Source organism: Aegilops tauschii, chromosome 4 (genome assembly GCF_002575655.3).
Source record: "Aegilops tauschii subsp. strangulata cultivar AL8/78 chromosome 4, Aet v6.0, whole genome shotgun sequence".
Classification (NCBI taxonomy): Eukaryota; Viridiplantae; Streptophyta; class Magnoliopsida; order Poales; family Poaceae; genus Aegilops; species Aegilops tauschii.
This window is the reverse complement of record NC_053038.3, coordinates 207,565,534-207,586,722: the sequence shown is the minus strand read 5'-3', so window position 1 is coordinate 207,586,722 and position 21,189 is coordinate 207,565,534. Positions and strand designations below refer to the sequence as shown.

Genomic DNA, 21,189 nt, shown 5'->3' with positions numbered 1-21,189 from the left:
TTTTTCAGATATATTCTTATGTATGGTGCAGATATCTTTCCTTTTTCAGATATGTACTTATGTATGGTGCAGATATCTTTCCTTTTTTCATGAAACGCACACCTCTTAATAAATTAGAAAATATGTCAGAAATCAGAACTTACTAAATAATTAAATTGTTGTATTAATTAAATAAACAACTTATCATTGATTGCATGCCACTAAGTTACTTGTTTGTTCTTCTAAAATCTTCCCATATAAAAACGAAATATCTTATTTGTCTATTTAAATATTTATTCTTTTTTTAATATTGTTCAATTTGAAGAGGTAAACATGAACTTTCTATATATTTTATGTGTATTTAATTAGTTCAACATGTACTATAAATCAAGTTAAATTAACAAACAAACAATCTTAAATGTTTTGTTTCTGAAAGATGGCAATTAACAGCCTTCGGATTTTGTTGTTTGCACAATCAAAACACAAATGCACCTAATGCATCATCGATCTTTTGCAAGGTCGACATCGACTGAGTACGAGCGGCCGTAGGTCACAAGGGGGCGTGGAACTGCTGCAGCCCATCTGTGACAGAGCAGACTCCTGCGAATTTGCCCAGCTAGGTACATCCTCTACATGGTAGCAACTTGAAGAAAATTCTTCCTTTTTGCTTCCATGACCTGATATCCTCCTCACTGATGTATCGAGGAGCCGTGACCCGGCCTCACAGGAAGGGCCAGGGCGAAGACGTATCCCCGACGGCCAAGACACGGCCACGGTGGTGATTTTTGATGGTGAGACAGAGCAGACTCGAGCGACTTTGCCCAGCCAGGTACATCCTCTACACAACTACATGGTAGCAAATTGAACAAAATGTGACTTGATTAGTATAGTAGCTTAGTAGTAGTAGGTTCCTGTACTCGCAAGTTTATGTCGAACAATCACTGCACCGGATATGCAAGCCTGGGATTATATATGTGTGGGGGTCTGTGATATTGTGAGTACAACAGCAACCAGCCCACCAGGTTCCCTTTGAAACCACTTAGCCCGGCCTGAGTCAAATACAAGGCCACTGTCATCTTTGAAACCACTTAACCTCAGATAAGACCCCCAGGGTTGATGGTTTTAGAATGTTGATGGACAAGTCTGAGGGGGCCAAACCTAAACAAAACATTTTTTATCTAATTTTCATCACCCCTACTTGCTGAAGATCCTGCAAAAGTGTACGGGCAAAATGTGTTGAGATCAAATGGTTACTTAATTTGTTTTCTTTACAAAAGACCGTAGTTTTCAAATGCCAGCTTGCTTATGGTGTACAGTTGACACAGGTATCAGATAAAATGCACACACTCGTAATCTTGTTGCACAACACTGGGATCAGATTTTTGACAACATTATACAGTAGACTGAGTAAGATATAAGTAGGGAACATTCTGTAATGTGCTTATGGATATTGATAGCAGAACAGATAACAAAATTGACTTGAAGCACAAGCCCAAACCACTGAAGCTTCTGTTGGCTGATGCAGTCTAACTTCTCGCCCATCTCGCGGCTCATGTGGTTCACCCAGTCCCCTACTCCTGATTTCCTATAAACCAGGAATTACCAAATTAAACTTTGTTTCCGTGGCTAACGGCCCCAACCTGGTTAACTTATAGGCTGGTAAGTGTCTCAAAACTGGAGAGTCTCACCACCTCTTTAGCAACACCAGAGCTCTATCCTCCTCTTCAGTCAGTGGCACGCTGAGGAATTTAGCTAACTTGCTCACAACTTGCAACGGGTTTGAGGACGTATTTTACACCAAGGCACCCGCGGTGTATGTAACTCATTAAATTATGAAGTTATCATTGATTTGTATGCAACTCATTAAAATTCACAGCCTGCACACTAACATATCTACTGTTACCGTGGTTTTACTTGTTTACTGTAGGTACTGATCAATAAGAAAAACTATTCCTTCTCATTTTTGTTACTCTATTCAGGAGCACATAAAAGATAATCAGCGTTTATTCGCTAGCTGGAATTAAAGGCAACGGCGAGAGAGCAAGATCAAGGACAACTTCAAAATTTAAGAATATATGCAAGGTACGTGCCGTATGACCGTCATATGTTTATTGACTATTCTCTAGCTGGAATGTGATTATTTCGGACGAAGAAAACCTCGTATTATAACAGTGCGTGTATGGATGGAGTTATACTATACGAGGTAGTATATGGTGCCTGTATGACCGTCATATGTTTGTTGACTATTCTCTAGCTGATTATTTCCGATGAAGAAAACCTCGTATAGGATGGAGTTATACTATACGAGGTAGTATATGATGCGAGGCACGGAATTTCTGAAAACATCACCTGCCGGACTTTGAGTATGTTGTGAACCTGCCATGGTCCAACACAAAAGTACTTAGGTTCACCTGGAGCAAACCTGGTCCAAACTGTCTGGTCTACAACCATAAAATTTAGATAGAAGGAAAGATAGATATACAACCAACATAGCTAGTGGATGCCACCATCAATCACTCTTTAAACTTTAAAAATATTTCAGAAAATGTCATCTGATCATCTGATCAGCACGGGCATTCAAAAAGATTATTACCTTCAAAATGCCTCCGGTTCACCGGGAGCAACAAACCTGCTCCTGACCGCACAGGTATTATAGTACAAAATATACATACAAGCCAAATTATATAGATAGAACCAAAACAAGCAGACAACGTTGAAGCGAATACGAAGCTAGAGGGTGCCATCGAAGCATTTATTCCCTACATATATATAATCCAATACATTATTCATATTGCCAAAAGGATAAATCTGATATTTGATCCCTAACAAAGCTCTATTGGCTTATTATATCTGCGACATTTCAATATGCATCAGTCCATAGTCATTCGTCCAAAAACCTCAAGGCCGCTGTAATTTCAGCTGGGATGTTTCCAGCTGCTTCATTGCCTTTGATCGTCAGCATCTGGACCAGCAAGTTCTTTCTGAGCTGTATTGAATCCTAGAAAACATAAAAAAAATGAATTGTTATATATATATATATATATGTAGGGAATAAATTGTTGAAGAATGAATTGCACAACAAACCTATGTGAGTGGAAGAACATAAATTTATATTCAACAATGATATGGAAGAGAGAAACTTGTTATATATGCACCTACCGAAGTCCTGGAAATGTTATGCCCGAGAGTATCATCTTGGTGAGCCATCTCCTGTAGGAGTTTGAATCCAGAGTCCAGGCTGTGACAAAAAAACTCCATATGTTAGAACCTATACCAGTGAGGCTGTATTGTGCATGACCAATTAAAACTATTACCGCGGGGCTGTAATATAGGTATGATCTTGTGGCCAATCCACGAGTTGGGGATTCAAACCAGGCCTCTCCTGTTGCAATACACTGCCAAATTCTTTCAGAACTATCAGGGCTTCCTTCTTAAGTTCCTTGTCATGAAAGTCCTCTGAGCCTAGGAATGACTCGTTAGAATGATCAATCAGGAGAGTCCTCCTATTTTCAATATTAACTGCAAGGAGGCCGTAGGAGGAATCCACCAAATACAACGGCAATAGGTACTGCAATAGGTATACAAAGTTAATGGTGAACAGATAGTATACACACCAACTTTTAAGAAGGAAAATCCTTACAATGGACGGGGTCATGAGCACGTTGTATTTCGGCAAAGGCCGTACAATGACATTGTTAATCAACAAGTTGGTGCGTTCAGCTTGGCATAAGCCAGTCTGACTCAGCACCCGTGCTAGGCCATGGAATTGCAAATCAAACATATGCGTGGAGCCAACAAAGTCTGTTCCTGCGTTCTTACGCACTGCAAGATCGAAGCAGCTCGGATTGACCCATGTATCACCTCGCATGGTGTCTTGGATAGTCCGTAGACTTAACTCGATCACGAATGGACGAGGGCTCCTTATCCATATTGTGCTGCAAACAAACCGGCATGATAAAATCAGGGTATCATAAAAATATTGTACTTCAATGTGTGGGCAAACAATAGTATATTTTTTCAAAACTTTAGAAAGGTCTGAAATGTATGTACCTAAAAATTGGAGTTGTAGTGTCATTTGAGGACATAAGTACTATTTCGTAAGATAACCAAATCTATTATGATATGTTCGGTTGCAACTTGTTCCTATTACAGTTATGATAAAATCTATAGATGGTACATGTATCATGCACCAGGACCCGTTGCAATATACTACAGTTCATAGAAAATTTGTAGTTTAAAATAACGTGCTGTGGATGGTACTAACATGGCGTAATGTAAAAGGATAATATTAGCGCATGACCAGATTTTTGCAACCACTACGTTAGATCTTAAGAACCTTATGGACTTAGAAAGGATCGCATGATCCTAACCAGTGCATGCATGCAACAACTCATGAACGTGACCAACCCATCGACGTGGATTAGGTGAAAGAACAGATTTTTACTCGGGTTTAAAATAAGAAGCCGATAATGCATAATATAATGGTACTGATCTGCAGCTAACAATTGCAAATAAATTATAGATAGAGTTTAGGGCTGCCAGAACAAACTCTAACTGCTCCTCGACTGAGGAAAGCATGACGTAGTTGTATATGTACTCGACTGCGTCGTTCACTCCATCAAAAATCGGCATTGCAGCCATTGGCACGGGCAGAAAGTCGTCTTAGCACCAGGACGAGCGAGCGAGGGGGCAGTGGACAACGGTGGACTCACAGCCGGACCATATATATGAGTGTCGGAGGGGAATCGTCCGGCACCAGGTCGGTGACGCATTAGCATGTTGTATGGATTGGAAGGTGCCCCTTATCATTCCATCCGTGCATGTTTCATTACAAATCCTTGCTAATAAAAGGACAAGCATATGTTTTTCTTCCATACTCCACTGGGCAAATAAATATACGCCGGATTATATATCTATTATATATGTCTCCCTTTCCCGATCGGAAGAAGCATAATTTAACTTTCCTTATAAACAAATCCGATTAAGGGAATATTAATGGCCACACTGGGAAACCCATTGAACGTATGGTAGGCTGGACCGGGAGATTGGACACTATAACGTTTTGGAAGGAAATGACTTTAAGGATAATTATAGTTCTAATTGACATATCCTGGCCGGGAGGAATCGTGGGCATGTACTCGGAAGGTGGCCCATATCCTTCCGTAGTTACAATATTCCATAACAAAAACTATAGGAAAACATGGAATAAAATTATTTTGGTTGCATGCTCCACCCGGCAAATGTATCAACGCCGGATTATATATTTCCTAATTTATGTCTCCTTTCCAAACTTTGCCTCCAGATATATAGAAAGAAACAATTAATTTATTTCCCAAATATACGTCAAACACGGGCGTCCGAGAAATATAAAGAAACACAACGTTTTTTCTTTTTCTGTTTTTGTCCTCCTCACCACGATCAAAAAGCCCGCGCCACTTGAAGAACTATTGTTTCCGTGTGTAGAAAGAAACACAACGCACGGGCATACGGCAATCCTTGATTCCATGTACAAAATTAATTATATTATCTTTGGAATGTCATAATGCATGATAGCATGCGATAGCATCTGTCAAGGTAAACGTATTTTCCTTTTTGCGCTGCACTGTATATTAAAAAATTTGAACCTACACTGAAAGAGATTCATATGTGTAGCTCAAATGAGAGTAGACAGGTTACCATTTGAAGTCCATTATTGACAGTTTGGTCATCAAATATATATTAGTCAAATATATAGTTCTGAACTTCACAGTATATGGCTCCGAAATATGACGACACTGTTAAATAGATTTTTTTTATTGAATATCACATATTATTAAACCTCCAAGACATAAGCGAACACTTCATAATGTGACAATTGGCAACAAAATGTTGCATGCAAAGCGTTCATACATTTTTATATCTAAGACAAATTGTGCACTTGTGTACACAGATACTTCTAGCCTCCATTGTTCCTAGCTTGAACAACACCATTGACGTACGCACGTGTTTCGTCAAGTGTCATGAGGCTGGCTTCATGGATATCTACGCTAAAAATCAGTGTTATATAGTAGTGACATAGTATTACATAAAAAATACATTGACAACAAATGTAAAATAGAACGCAACCCCTACCTTGTAAAAAAATTCAAACATATGGAAATTAGTAATACCAATGCAGTAAACAAAATGTTCAGCTACCATCTTCTAATTAGTACAGATATGGTTCTATCAGCTGACTGCTCCGTATAGGATGTCAGAAATCACTGCCGGAGCACATGAATAATTTTGCAGGATGAAGTCTCCTGTTACAGACACACTTTTGGGCACTATGGCCACTACCACATGGCAACCCTGTCACAAACGGCTAGGTCACAAAGGGGAAGCTGGATAAATCTTCGTGGCTGGGAGCTCTGCGAAAATCCTCCAAGCTTATCTTTTAGGAGTTATCTATCTCTAATAATTTATTTCTTAGATTCATGTTGCCCGGGTTTGATTCATGTTGCACCAGAATATCCATAAGTAATACAGAAGCTTGCTCTAGATAATTAGCTAAGATCCTTACTCGCCATGCTAGTTGCTAGGGACGTACCCAAAAGAATAATCTGGTGCATGCTCTGATCAGAAGGTAAAAAGAGAAACCTAGTATTATATGGCATCTAGAGAAGGATACACATTTTGATGAACATTTAAACAGTTGATACCTGCACAGCCAATCGTCTTGGCTGGGTGCAACCTATAAGTCGACCACCCTCAGCCCAACCAGCGTCCTTAAGATACTGCAGAACGATGCTTGCTCTCTGAACCAATCCTCGCCAGGTCCTAGATTAATGCAGCCTTGTACAATTTTATAGGTTAGAACTCTTTCAGATCCGCAGTAAACTCATGAAGGTACATGAACCAATGCAAAAAATAAAAATGAAACTTGAACTGAACTGATAAATAATTAGTTCAGACGCGTGAAAGTACAAGTAATCAATCTTTTTTCCAAAGATTGCACACTTTAGCGATCAGACACGTGCATTGTCACATTCTCCAGAGTCGCACGGGCATTTGAACATATTTGCAAGTACGCATGCTACCATTTTATTATTTATTAGATGTACATATGCAAAATATATCTTGAAAAGCTACACAAACTTCCCTTCTGCGTGTGTTGGTCTTATAATTCAGACCAATCATAATCCTATACTTCTGACCTATCAGAATAATACAGGGATAATAAGGACGCCAATAAATTTACATTCAACCATATTATCAAAATATCAAAATAATAACAATGGATATGATCACTTGCCGTAACACAAAAGTTTCATTGCATGTTCCAGGTATTTTTCAGGCCAATCATTATATCTGAATCACATATTACACATGAAATACTACGGTGGGTGACATGTACACTCCCAGAAACATTGTGATAGTAGAAAAGATATAACAACGATGATGGTGCCAACATGACGGCTGATTATTGAAATGCAGTTAGTAGCTCAACTAAATGGAGTATACCTCCAACTATCAAAATACCAAATAAAAAAGATATATGTAAAAAAACGAATTACAATAAATCTTGACCATCACAAGAGTAAATGTTGTGTCATTACATAACCTGCCGGTCTATTAAGACCGGACTTCAGCCTGTAAGGACTTCCTTGTAGACGATGTTCTTCATCGAGGTTAGTAATGACACGGTCGGTGTTTTTCGCTTCTTTGGATTGTCCTTTTGCTTGTTGGACTTCTCCTTCGGCTTCTCCTTCTGAATGAGTATCTTTATGTTTCTCTTTGCGGTGGCTCGAGACAAAGCAACATAGAGTTGACCATGAGAGAACACGGGATTGGGTAGGTAGACACCAACAATCGGGACTGTCTGCCCTTGAGCCTTGTTAATGGTCATAGCAAAGCTAAGCCTTATAGGAAATTGCTTCCTCTTAAACTTGAACGGAAACATGTCGTTTTCAGATGGGCAGAGAGGTATTCGAGGAAGGAAGACCCTCCTGCCAGCGTGTTGTCCAATCACGATTTCTGCATCAATGGTGTTCCTCTCAAAACCTCTAACAACAAGCCTAGTGCCGTTACACAATCCATTTGCTGGATCAATGTTCCTTAGAAGTATGACAGGGCAGTTCAGCTTTAGCTTGAGTGCATGCGGAGGAAGACCGTTAGGAGTCAATCCATTCAGAAACTCCTGAGCGTAGTAGCCATATGGGTCGTCCTCCGCACTGTCAAAGCTATGGTATATTACTTCATCTCCCTGAAAACGCTCTATCATGCGGATGTTTATCTTGTCGACATTGTCGTTTGTCATGGAAAGGATTGCTCGGGATGTCATGTAATTTGAATCAGACATGTTGTCATCTAGACTCGGAAACACGTGGTGAATAAGCTTCTCCAGGTCGTCAACCTCGCCTGTAGACGGCAGACAAATGTCTTCAGGGAGTAGTATGTTGCCTTGATCGTCGACTTCCTCAGTGCCATTGCCGACCCTTAGCAAGTAATTTGCAAACCACGTGTCATTATGAGCCCTCATGTTGGTGATGAGCCGAAGCTGCCGCATACCCTTCCATAGATGAGAACTTCGTAGGGTTGCATCAATTATCTGGCCCCGCGACCCCCTTCTGACGACCGGAAGCACCTGCCTAAAGTCCCCGCCAAAAACAACAGTCTTTCCTCCAAAGGGTCGGTCGCGTATTCCCATGATGTCGCGCATGCTATTGTCCAATGCCTCGACCGCTTGTCGTTTCGTCATGCTGGCCTCATCCCATATTATCAATGAGGCCATCCTAAGCAGCTTGGCGGTCCCACTCTGCTTCGTGAAGCTGCACGAGGCTCCATCATCGCAACTCAATGGGATCTTGAACCTCGAGTGGGCAGTCCTGCCGCCAGGCATGATAGAAGCGGCGACGCCCGACGTCGCGGTAGCGATACCAATATTGCCATCGCTCCTCACCTTGGCAAGCATCACCCTGTATAGAAAGGTCTTCCCTGTACCTCCAGGGCCATCAACAAAGAATACACCCCCATCACCGCGTTCAACAGCCGCTAGTATCTCTTCATATGCGGCCCTCTGCTCCAAGTTCAGGGAAGATGCCAATTTAGTATCATCCACGTCAAACTCAACAGTTGATTCCTCGATGACCTCTCTTGCCTCACCCTCGGTTGGGTCAAACGCATCATCTATGCTTGGAAGAGCGAAATCAACAATGTCTTTACCCATGGACTGCAACATACCCCTAATGTCAAGCAACACCATCTGCTCCACCTCGATAGGGGACGTGCGTGATCGACGATAGTCATCTGACATAGGATCGAGGTGCCTATCCCATAAACCACGCACGTCGCTTGGCTCGCAGTGCACCAAGATGGTTGCGAAGAGCCTCCTAAGAGAACATGGCATCGCCCACTGCTCAGCCTCAGTAAGACAGTTGTCGAGCGTGTTGTCTGCCTCGATGAGTCCCAACCTTTCAGCAGCTTCTCTAAAGCTCCCACATAGAACGCCGTCCACGGTGAGCAAGTCGTCGAAGGATGTTTTGCCCGTAACATGGTTTAGCAACACACGCAGGTAGTATCGGTCACCCTCGGCAGGATTGGCAGACACGATGCGACCTATTTGAAAACGCTCGACCCGCGGCTTCCAAAACTTCTTTTTCTTCTGCCACGTGAAGCTTCCGGGAAAATCCTTGTACAATATATGCCTAGCCCGAGGGTGTTCCTGGTTAGCCTTGAAATACTCCGTTAACATGGATTTTGAATTATTTTCGGAGGCGACAACATTCTTCAAGTCAGCCTGCGCATTGAATGCGACCCTGTGCATATTCGGGAGATGAAGAGGCAACTGCAAGACAGGTGGGTAATTGGCGCAAAGTGGAAAGCCAAATATCCTCCACATAGCCTCCGGAGGGGCGATCCACCTTGCATCAACGTATCTCTTGATCTCATCAATGTTACCACCGGCGTCGGGATGGTCGATGTTGAAAGAAGCCTTATCATGGCCCTTGTAAATGTACTTGTAAAGATATTTGACGGCCTTTATGCTGGAGCAGACCTCAACGTTGATGTGGCAATTGAACATCCGCAGCAGGTATGGGTTATAAGGCACAACCCATCTGTTGTCCAACATCTTCCCTCGGACCTTAGCACGCCTTCCATCGTCTCTACGCCGATAAATTGGGTACGAGTCCTTCCCCTGTGATGTGTTTTCATTGAACGGCCGTGGGTATCTGCACTTGCATCTGTTTTCTTGCATGCAAACATTCTTCGGGTTGAGAGCACCGCATGGTCCGTGCATCATATGTTTTACCACCATAGCATACAATTCCGGATACTTATGCTTGTCTGGGAGCTCTGCGGAAATGAGTCGGTCATACTGCTCCGGGACGATAAGCTTATATTTAGAGTCCAAAATCAACAAAAAAATGTGCGTGGGGGAGGCCCCTTTTTTGGAACTCGACTACGTATACATATGCGACAACAACACCCAGGATATGCTTCTTGAACAACATGTCCTTCATAGCCTCTAGCTTGCCGTAGAACACGCGAGCCACAATATCAGGTCGGTCTTGCGCCGTCTGACCAGGCAGCAACTCATTCGTTATCTCCTCCCATTTAGGATTGCAAGTCATGGTCAAGAAGATGTCAGGCTTCCCGTATGTATGGACAATTGCCATGGCATCCATATGCCTCTTCTTCATGTCGCGGTCGCCACCAGGGTATGTTCCAGGGAGCACTATTCTTACCCCAACAGCGCTTGCTCGCGTCTCCCCCGATGTGATTGCATCAACAACTCCTTTATACAAGTCGGCACGAATCTGCGTCTGGTTTTTCCTGTACCACCTCAACCGACAACTTTCAATCTTGACGTACATGTTGACCGCCCATTGCTGCAAGAGGCGTGCTCCACAGAGTATGGGATTGAAGATTCCAGGCCGTGTCTGCAGCATGTAACAGTAGTAGTCTCTGATAGAGACGCACAACCTGCTGTTGCCCTCTGCACATGATTGAGTACCATCAAAATGAGGATATATTCGAGAAATAAGATATTATTTGTAGCAAAATGGGACGCAGACGGCATACCTGCATCCTCATCATCATCATGGACCAGTTGAGAATGTAGTACAACCTCCTCCGTTACATTACGTTTAAGTAGCTTTGGATGCCAACCTAGCTCCCCCCTTGGATAGAATAGGGGATAAGACAACGGGTCATATGCTCCGGAGGTCACACGTATACTATGCCTTTCGTTGTTGTTACCACAAAGTGTTATCCTCCGGTCAAACCTTTTTGCTAGGTCGTTGCCCTCAACCCAAATTGCAGCGACCTCAGATGACAACGGTCTATTATATCTTCTTTGGTCAAGCCTCTTATCGGTGTTTAGGTCTATCCTATAATCATCGAGGTTGTCCTTGTGTGCACCCAAACTCCTAAATTGCTGGGAGTACGGGTTTTCTTTGAGTATGTCTACTAACTTCTTCACGACATCCTGGTCTAATTGCTTGGTGGCCACCTTACGATGAGTTATGGTTGGGTCGTCATCATAGAAGTACAACTGCAGATGTTCTGGACGGGAGCTAGGCCCGAACGAATGCACATTGTGGCAGATGGAGCCGTGCGCACGGAATGTGTACACCCCAGACTTCATGTTTGTGTAGTTCTCATCAAGGCTGACGCCAAGGGTTGTGAAGGCGAAATGCCCGTTGAAGAACCGTATGTTCTCCCGAAAATGTCTAGAATCTGCATCCATGCTTGACCATAGCCTCATCAGCTCTGGGATTGGCTCCGGTTGTTTAAGTTCGATCTGGCCATTGTGACAGCAGAACCCGTCGGTCTCAGAGACAAACTTTTTGGCCTTGCAGTGTTTGCAGTTTGCGTCGAGCTTCAGGATGTGAGTGGTGTCGGGGATGTTTGTGTAAACAAATTCTAATGGATCAACCTCGCTAGGTATAGCAGACGACATGCTCCCTTCCTCGTCATCATCCATGTTGTCATGATCGGACCCTACGAGCATTTGTTGAAACATAACGTTCAAAACAAAAATTACAAAAAAATTAACTACAATATAGATGCACGCCGTCCTACTTCATATCTGACCATATCTTCGTTGCGAAACATGTAGTACTCCTCATCCATCAATTCGGCTGCTGTCGGCTCATCGCCCACGATGCCGCTTTGTAAAAATTCGATGTCCTCTGGACATTCGTCGTTGCGAATGTCACAGTAGATAACATCATGTTAGAAGATGGTTGCTGATAATGAGCAGAAGAAAGTGACATTAGCAATTTCATACCTTCGATACCAACAATGTAATTCATCTTGTTCGTCGGAGGGTCGCCATCAGATGAATCATCTTCGGCGACCCGAGAGACGGATGATGCGCGGCAGATTAAAGTGGGACATTCAGAGGTTGAGTTTGCTAGGTCTGGACGTGGGAGCGCGATGGATTCGTTGCATGGGGTGTTTTTTCTTCTGGCATAATTGGCCTTCCTCTGAGCACTTGACTCCCCCTTCTCAATCACTGACATGCTTTTGCGATGTTGCATTCGCTTCTCTCGTACTTTTTCATTCACTGTTTCTCTGACATCAACAGATACCTTGTCCTTATTTCGCTGATAATCTGCACGCCTCTGTGCGTTTATTTGCTCCCTTTGCGCGTTTGTTAAATTTCTTTTCTGCTCATTATCACGTTGCATCCTAGCTAGATCATTGTCATGAGTGACAACAGACGCGTCTAATGTTGAATGGGGAAATGTTGCTGCGTCACCCTCGAATTCTATATAGCTGGAGCTATTAGGGTTGGCTGGTTTCGTAATGATTTTAAAACATAGTTAGAACCAATATTATTTAAGACGTCTATAGGAAAAAAACCATGATGGTGCATTAATATGCAGCATTAAACTGTACGCATCGAGCATGATGGTGGCTATAAGAATATTTAGCTATGAGCAGCAAAACAAGATATGTAAGTCATGGTGAAAATATAGATCATGTTTTACCTGATAACAAAAGTGGACGTATGTTTTCATCATGGATAAGCTTATCCTTTTTCCTCCTATAAGCAGCTCTCCGCAGGGCGTTTCTACGATCTCTCTTGAGTTCTTCGTCGGTTTTTTGCTTTGTTTCTTGGGTGTTATTCAAGACCACATCTGATATCGATCAGGACATTAGACAATAAAACATAACAATGATAGCAATTGATGATGGAGTACGCACAAATCGATTACCTTGTACCTCCATGTCATTAATGAGACCAGATGTGACAGTAGTTGTAGCATGAAATGCCGTCGCATCAAACGAGAATGATGTATAGTTGGAGCTAGTTGGGTTGGCTGGTTAAACAAATTGATGAAAACATGTGGAAAACTTAATCATTAAGACATGAAGTCGGGTACTGAATATAATGGTCAAAACCTTTAGAGGTTACCAGATAAAATAAGGGCCTGTGCATGTTCATCTTGGAGATTCCGATCTTTTCTCTGCCGATATGCAGCTCTCCTCAAAGCTTTTTTACGGTCTCGTTTGCGTTCTTCTTCTGTTACTTGCGTATTTTCTGTGTTATCATTCAAGTTATCTACTGATGTCTTCCTTGGGTTTCTCTCAAAAGCGAAAGGTAAAAACAACATGACAGCAAACGAGTATGGAAAAAGCACAATCATTTTACCTTTTATATTTTTATCTGCAATTACATCAGACGCTCACGTAGCTTTAGGAGGATATGTTGATTCATTATGCGAGATTGATGTATCAACCGAGCTAGCTGGGTCATCTGATATAACATGCTTGGTTAGTATTTATTAAAATGGCTGAACCATGAATGCTAGGATGTAACATAAAATAATCTTACTTGAATTACAAAGGGGACGAAGATCAACTTTCCTGTGCTTATCATCTCGCGTGGGTTTGATTAGCTGCCCCAACATTAGTTCCTATAGTTATCCACCACGGGCGTTCAGAAAGCAAAGAGAAGTTAAACATAATCACAAATAGTATGATTGTCAAATACGCACATATAATTAACGACATTGTAAATCTACCAAATAAGTACCAGGGATCACATATGAAGGTTGTTGAACATTTGTGATATCACATAGAGTACGGCGGTGAACAATCGGCCCATCGTCTAGATGGTTTATAAAACCATCTGACTTCTTAGTGCGATAAGATGCCCGCCTCCACGCGTTGATAAGATCCCTATGATCTACCATTTTTACAATAGGTATGAGAGTTAGAGAACAAAAAAAGTATCGATGTTGATACAACATCTATGAAACCAACACGGGGAACATCTATGAAGTCAGGTTACTATAACGATTAATTTAAGTATTCAGAAAAAACCAAGAGTACTCAACAAAATCACGCTTAAATACTTACCAGTCTTTGAAAGGGATGGCTGATTATACTCTTGTAACCTGACCATATCCTCCTCTTTTTTCTTCCGATAAGATTCACGCCTCTGTGCGTTGAACTGCTCCCTTGTTTCGCCAACATTTTTTTCTTCATTAAATACAGCTACTGTTGCATGCTGCTCGGAAGTTTTGTCATCTGCATTACGTTAAGCGTAAAAACCACAAAGCCCATTAAGCTCATCTGGGAGATGTCGATTTGGAAGCTGTATAAGCATGCCTGTGAATACCTTGAGTATCATCTCGTAGCTTAGTCGTACCATCCTTATTATTCTCAGAATACGACGGAATCCCGTCGTTTGAAGGTTCCTGCCCTACATCTTAGCAATCAACAAAATATACGGTATGCACGAAACATTAGCAGCAATCTTGACACAGTCTTATACCTGCATGTAAGGGTATGAAGTTTGCATTGTAGTCTCCAACATTTATCCCGCCCGTAAGGACTGCAACACATAATGCATTCTGCCACTTTCAGAAATGGACGTGAAGCAACATTTATAACCAATCTCCGGACAGTATTATACCTGATTCCGTCGAGTAGACGTTATCAACAATTTCAGCTACGGGTATGATGCTCGCATTGTGTTCTGCATCACTTCTCCCGCGTGTAAGACCTGGAAGACATTATGCATACTGTCATATATTCAGGTCTCGCAACTAAACGAAAACATGGTAGAGTGCATCATACCTGTAGTTACGTCATCTTCAGGTTGATGTTCGCCAACCGTGCTTTTTGAATTCCCCATATGCAACTATTGAATGGCAAAAATCATGAAGACAGAAATGGTAGTTATTTGATGACATTCTGGAAGGGTTATTGTTCTACATATATACTGCAACCTGTTGCTAGCATATACTGCAATTGTATTTTATTCTACATAAATACTGCAATGGCACTTTCATCTACATCTTCTACATCTCAGCACAAGTGGAAACATACTCTAGGGTCCTGTATGGTTTGTGTTTTCTTTTTTGCCATAGTTATACAAGTGCAGGATGCAGGATACCCCTTGGTAATTTTTTTTGCCAATTGCCATCTGTAAACATGTGTACTTGAGTCTAGTTTTAACATGGAAAAAAACCTAAACTGTGTAGAACAGAAATCAATCTCGCAGGCGGATCCATCCCTGTGAAAGCACTTGCCATGGCTGTATGACATGCGATGGATGTATGGGCTGTGAGATGTATGAGATGCGATTGCATGGCATTTGAGATGTATGAGATGCGATTGACGTATGAGATGGTTTGTATACCTATTTTTCGGATCCAGGACGTGTTCTGGCCGGATCCTGGACGTGTCCGCTTATCCTCGTCCAGGATCGGCGCCGGATCCTGGATCAAGGGCGAGGAGTTCAGCGCGGCGGCGAAGTGATGGAGGGCGGCGGCGACCTGATCCAGGACCCGCGCTGGATCGTCGAGGTGTTCAGCGCGGCGACGAAGTGATGGAGTGCCGCGGCGACCTTGTCCAGGATCGACGCGGATGGAGGACGGCGAGTGAAGCGGGGCGGCGACCTCGACCAGGATGGAGGGCGGCGAGGATGGAGGGCAGCGACTGAAGCGCGGCAGCGCAGGGATGTAGGGCGGCCACGAAGGGAGGCCTCGCTCGAGAACAGGACTCGTCGCTGGTTAACCGTCGTAGGTTTTTTTTGTCGCAAGTTAACCTTCGTACGTCTTTTGAGGGTCGCATGTGGATAGGTGCGGGTTCGGGCCTCAGGAGGAGGTTTTTTCGGTTTGTGATATCTTAGTCAGAGGTGGGAGGAGGTACCAAAATAAACCGTGGGAGGTGGGACTAAAAAAACTGGAAGCGAGACTACCAACTGCTCCCTTAGGAGTAGAGAAAGGAGATCGAATGTCGTGATGGTTCGACCTCTCCTAATGGTTCGACCTCGATCCCGCACCAAGAAAATCGCTCGTACGATCCCACCTCACTCCCTCGCTGTGGGAGTCTCGTAAAAAATCACATCACACCCATCGAAATGCATGACGCGTCGTCATGGTTCGAACCCCTTCCCCACGCCACGATCCATCCACATATACATAACAGCTCAAAGAAAATACGAGCCAGTTGGAACCCACGAACCCAATGCACGGCTCCACTCTCCAGACAACTGTTCGCTCCTCCCCATCCCGATCTCTTTCCCTCCACCGGCACGCGCTTGCCGCCGCCGCCGCCCCACCTCCACCTCCGATTCTCCCTCACCCATCCCGCCTTCGCCCTCTCCCTACACTCGCCGCTTCTCCTCCGTGACGTGTGGCCCAGCCACCACTCGCCACCTCTCCCTCCGCTGCGGCCGCCGGGGCCACGCTCCCGTGTGCACCGTGCAATGCAAGTCTGTCGCGCTGGAGGGGTTCAAGGAGGAGCTGTGCAGGCTACTGGAGCTTCTCCTCGGGGATCTGTGGCGGTGGGCGAAGGATCACCCGGATCTCCCTGCATTGGTGGAGGTGGTAATGGACCTCGGCCGCACCCCGCTCGCCCGCTTCCCTTCAGGCGACTTCCTCCTCTCCCACCGCCTCCCTCATAATCCCTCGGCACCGACACGATCGCATATTGGGTCGTTGTTCTCTGCAAACATGAGCAGTTCTTGTTGCACCCACGCGGCGCTGCCGACCGCAGCCTTCAACGCCTCCCGTGGACGTTGCCGCGCTCAGCTCAGGGGAGAGCGGTCGGATCCCACCGCCACATCGGCTCCGGGCGAAAGCCACGCCGCCAGATCCCCCCACGCACCACCGCCTGCAGGTCTTCGTCCGTTAGGGGCCTTCATGCTTCCACTGCTCCATTTGTTGCACGGAGGGCTTGAATAAGGGTTTGCAAGATCCTTGGGGTGGAGGTCTTCGTTTCGAATTGCAAAGCGCGGTCCGGTAAGGATTTTGATGTGTATCATCTTCAATCTATTGGAGATAACACTTATTATGCCCAAAATTTTACTGTAAAACTGATGATTAACTCCAGCTGGTTATACCAGCAAACTAACGCCATACGAACGCCAGCTCCCTGGTCTTTAGCCTTTATTGAAGTCCGCACCTCTCCAAGAATAAAATTAACTTGTGTGTTCTTAAATCCTTCTGTAAATTATTTGCATAAAACATTGTAATTTCCCATTTAGATGAAAAAAGAGTACAAAAATAGTGAAATGTCCCTTTTAGACGAGCCCATTATTAGCCCTACAACTCGCCACCTCTCCCTCCGCTGCGGCCGCCGGGGCCACGCTCCCGTGTGCACCGCGCAATGCAAGTCTGCCGGGCCGGAGGGGTTCAAGGAGGAGCTGTGCAGGCTACTGGAGCTTCTCCTCGGGGATCTGTGGCGGTGGGCAAAGGATCACCCGGATCTCCCTGCGCTGGTGAAGGTGGTAATGGACCTCGGCCACACCCCGCTCGCCCGCTTCCCTTCAGGCGACTTCCTCCTCTCCCACCGCCTCCCTCATAATCCCTCGGCACCGACACGATCGCATATTGGGTCATTGTTCTCTGCAAACATGAGCAGTTCTTGTTGCACCCATGCGGCGCTGCCGACCGCAGCCTTCAACGCCTCCCGTGGACGTTGCCGCGCTCAGCTTAGGGGAGAGCGGTCGCATCCCACCGCCACATCGGCTCCGGGCGAAAGCCACGCCGCCAGATCCCCCCACGCACCACCGCCTGCAGGTCTTCGTCCGTTAGGGGCCTTCATGCTTCCACTGCTCCACTTGTTGCACGGAGGGCTTGAATAAGGGTTTGCAAGATCCTTGGGGTGGAGGTCTTCATTTCGAATTGCAAAGCGCGGCCCGGTAAGGATTCTGATGTGTATCATCTTCAATCTATTGGAGATAACACTTATTATGCCCAACGCCAGCTCCCCGGTCTTTAGCCTTTATTGAAGTCCGCACCTCTCCAAGAATAAAATTAACTTGTGTGTTCTTAAATCCTTCTGTAAATTATTTGCATAAAACATTGTAATTTCCCATTTAGATGAAAAAAGGGTACAAAAATAGTGAAATGTCCCTTTTAGACGAGCCCATTATTAGCCCTACAACTTGTGTACCTTGGGTGAATCAGGATTCACGAGGCTTGACCATTAGAGTTTTTATCTATAAAGCAAAGAGCTCTATATCCCACATGCATTGTGCATTCACACCACTGCATCCTGGATCTACTTATTCTTCTTTTCTCCTACGATCCTATTTAGAGCATTTACCTTTTAGGTTTAACTAGTTGAATGCCCGTGCGTTGCAACGGGGTGATAAAAAGACATATAAACACACATTAGATAGTTGTTCTAAATCAGAAATATGTGTCCAACTTGATTGCACATGATTTCCATTCCTAAGTGACAACAACTTCGCCACTTGTTTTACCTTGTACTAAAGACGGGGCAAACCTTCGACGGCTTAATGTGGTTCAACCCGTGAAAACATATCACTACTAATAATTACTCCCTCTGTCCCATAATATAAGACGTTTTGCAAACTAACATAATTTGTAAAAACGTCCTATATTGTGGGACGGAGGGAGTAGATTACTATTGAAATCACATGTGATGCTTTACATAGATTTGAAGATGTATAGAGAATGGGCCCGTGAAAACATCACAGAACTAATAAATAGATTACTATTGGAAACACATGGTGATGCTTTACATAGATTTGAAGTTGTATAGTGATGGGCCCGTGAAAACATCGCACGAGTAATAAAATAGGAGAGATACAAGGCATTTGTGTGGTCCAGGATTGTATCACAGGAGAACTATAAATAGTAGTCTGTCAAGACAATCTCATAGTTTTTGTTTTGTAAGATTTTGTGAGCCATTTTGCTATTTAGAGCCATCACAGCTCTGTCAATTAATTTTGTTCTGCTCAAATGTGAAACTGCACATATTTAAAAATGTATCCAACATGAGACACTGGATATTAAGACCATCATGTGTTGTTACTTATTCTTTATGAACATGTACTAAATTTATATTTTTTACAGATATGGGTTGCATATGTTCAGTGGAATGGACATGTGTGCCAATTTGCATATTTTTAAATTTCTTTTATCTTCAACTTTGGAACATACATGGCCACTCGAATAGATATTAAGGAAGATATAGCAGAGAAGGAGCTGGCATCTTCATGCCCTTCCAATTGGAGGTTAGTTCTTTGCATCTTTCTACATTATCCCTCAATCGTTCAAGTTCTCAGTCATTGTAGCGTACTTGCTGGCTTCTAGCTGCAATTTCATGGTGGTAGACACTAACTCAATATGGCCTGAATGTAGATTTTAAATTGTACGGACTGATTTAGAGTATGTTGACCCCTCGTGTTCGGAAGCCTTTTGTTGTATGCTTCCATTTTGAAAGAATTGAAGCAATTGTTCCATGGAGTGAAATAACACTTTCATCCTCAAACAACAGGTGTCATCATTAAGTTTCTTATTCACTAATTGAAACATGTGTCAGTAATAGCAGAACTAAAGTTGTTGAACACATTATTATAAATGATAATTATGGTCTGTATGCATTCTACAAGGATTATTTCCTGTGGAATTACAAATTATTTATCTTTTTTTAAGGATACTATTTGTGAAATTTATCTGGCCAGCTCTTTTTGTTAGGAAATGGAAGCGAGACTGTTGTATTTTCCCCTTGTAAACCAGTGATATGGGAGGACACCATTATTACAAATTTGAAGTCTGGCTGCGTGTTATTGGCAAGACACCTACGTGGATGATATCGACAAGCTCGATGGCCACAATGAACCAGCTGTTGTCGACTACATGGAGGACATCTATAAGTACTACAAGGCAGCACTGGTAACTACAATCTTCCTCTTCAGCATGTCTGTTGAAGCGACACACAACTGTACTTTCAGTCTTAAGATGAAATACGAGCACATAGCCAACATCACTTAATTATTGTGCAATGGAATTTATGCTGATACAAGACAATATTTCTGTGATACCTCACTAATCTAAACTAAAGACTAACTAATTCGGAAATGAAGTAGACATGTTTCAAGTCCTTTTCAAGTCAAAGTGTTTAGTTTAGGTTGATGTACAGTGAACAAGAGTAGCATTGAGTAGCACACTTTTGCTTTCTAAAACTAGGGATACACATGCTCAGATTCTCATGCAACCATCCAGTACCATTTAGATGTTCTTGGCTCTTCCTGTAGACTTCAATACTTCACAGTGGATGTGTTTAGTTTCTTGGTTTCTTTTTCTCCTTTTCGCTGAATCTACCCAATTATCCTATGGCTAGAATTGTTTTTAGAATTTAATTCTTCTAATTTTTTCCATGTGTTGCAATCTATCTAAGGTTTTCTCATGAAACCATTTGATTTGTTTCTTGCGCCTTCCATTTTTGTGTTTTCCTTAACCATCAGTTCATTTGATTCTGTATGACTGATCTCAATTGCCTGATAAACATTTGAAGTTCGGGAGTTATCAAGGGAATGTTATTTTTTCTGTATAATGACTTTCTTTTACAATTGATTTTGTAAACACAGATTTCTTACCGAAAGATATTCTTCATGCCCACTAACTGAAATGAGCTTAGTCAGTTTTGACATTTTTTATTCCATGAAGAATACATAGTGTATTTCTTTCTTTCTTGCTGTCTCAGAGGAAGAAGAAAATCTCTGAATTACATATGTGTTTGAGCTATGAGGGACACCTGTTATGCCATTTATTCTCTTACAGGACATCTTAGCAGCTTAGCTTCTTGAAGTTATATTTGTAAAAAGTTTCATTTCGTGTAGGACATTCAGGAGTGAGTTGTTTTCTGCGGCCAGAAAAAGAAACAATTCCAGTGAGATACTTGTATAATTCATTTGATGGCTCTTCTTTTCCTCAGGCTATTCTATTCCTCGGGTTCTTATTGATCTCT

At 43.1% G+C, this 21,189-nt stretch overlaps 1 protein-coding gene and 1 long non-coding RNA gene across 3 annotated transcripts; one reads left to right on the top strand and one right to left on the bottom strand.

The window, feature by feature from the left end:
- The first annotated feature begins 680 nt into the window (after positions 1–680).
- On the top strand, positions 681–20,054 carry LOC141021275 (uncharacterized). The gene is made up of 4 exons (XR_012181796.1): positions 681–808; positions 1,959–2,061; positions 19,293–19,453; positions 19,917–20,054. It is a non-coding gene; the product is annotated as an uncharacterized lncRNA (long non-coding RNA).
- LOC120962873 (uncharacterized) lies at positions 5,744–15,698 on the bottom strand. Of its 2 annotated transcripts, XM_073496479.1 has the most exons (14): positions 15,602–15,698; positions 15,037–15,100; positions 14,873–14,962; positions 14,732–14,791; positions 14,576–14,659; positions 14,314–14,484; positions 13,988–14,140; positions 13,787–13,868; positions 13,604–13,708; positions 13,367–13,492; positions 13,167–13,271; positions 12,939–13,088; positions 6,660–6,792; positions 5,744–6,000 (listed from the first exon to the last, which is right to left on the bottom strand). In XM_073496479.1, the coding sequence occupies exons 2-8, from the start codon at positions 15,092–15,094 to the stop codon at positions 13,828–13,830; spliced, it is 657 nt and encodes a 218-aa protein (XP_073352580.1). In that variant the 5' UTR covers positions 15,095–15,100; positions 15,602–15,698; the 3' UTR covers positions 5,744–6,000; positions 6,660–6,792; positions 12,939–13,088; positions 13,167–13,271; positions 13,367–13,492; positions 13,604–13,708; positions 13,787–13,827. The 2 variants fall into 2 exon arrangements, with proteins under 2 accessions (XP_073352580.1, XP_073352579.1); XM_073496478.1 differs by lacking the exon at positions 15,602–15,698 and having other exon boundaries at positions 15,037–15,197.
- Positions 20,055–21,189: the final 1,135 nt, after the last annotated feature.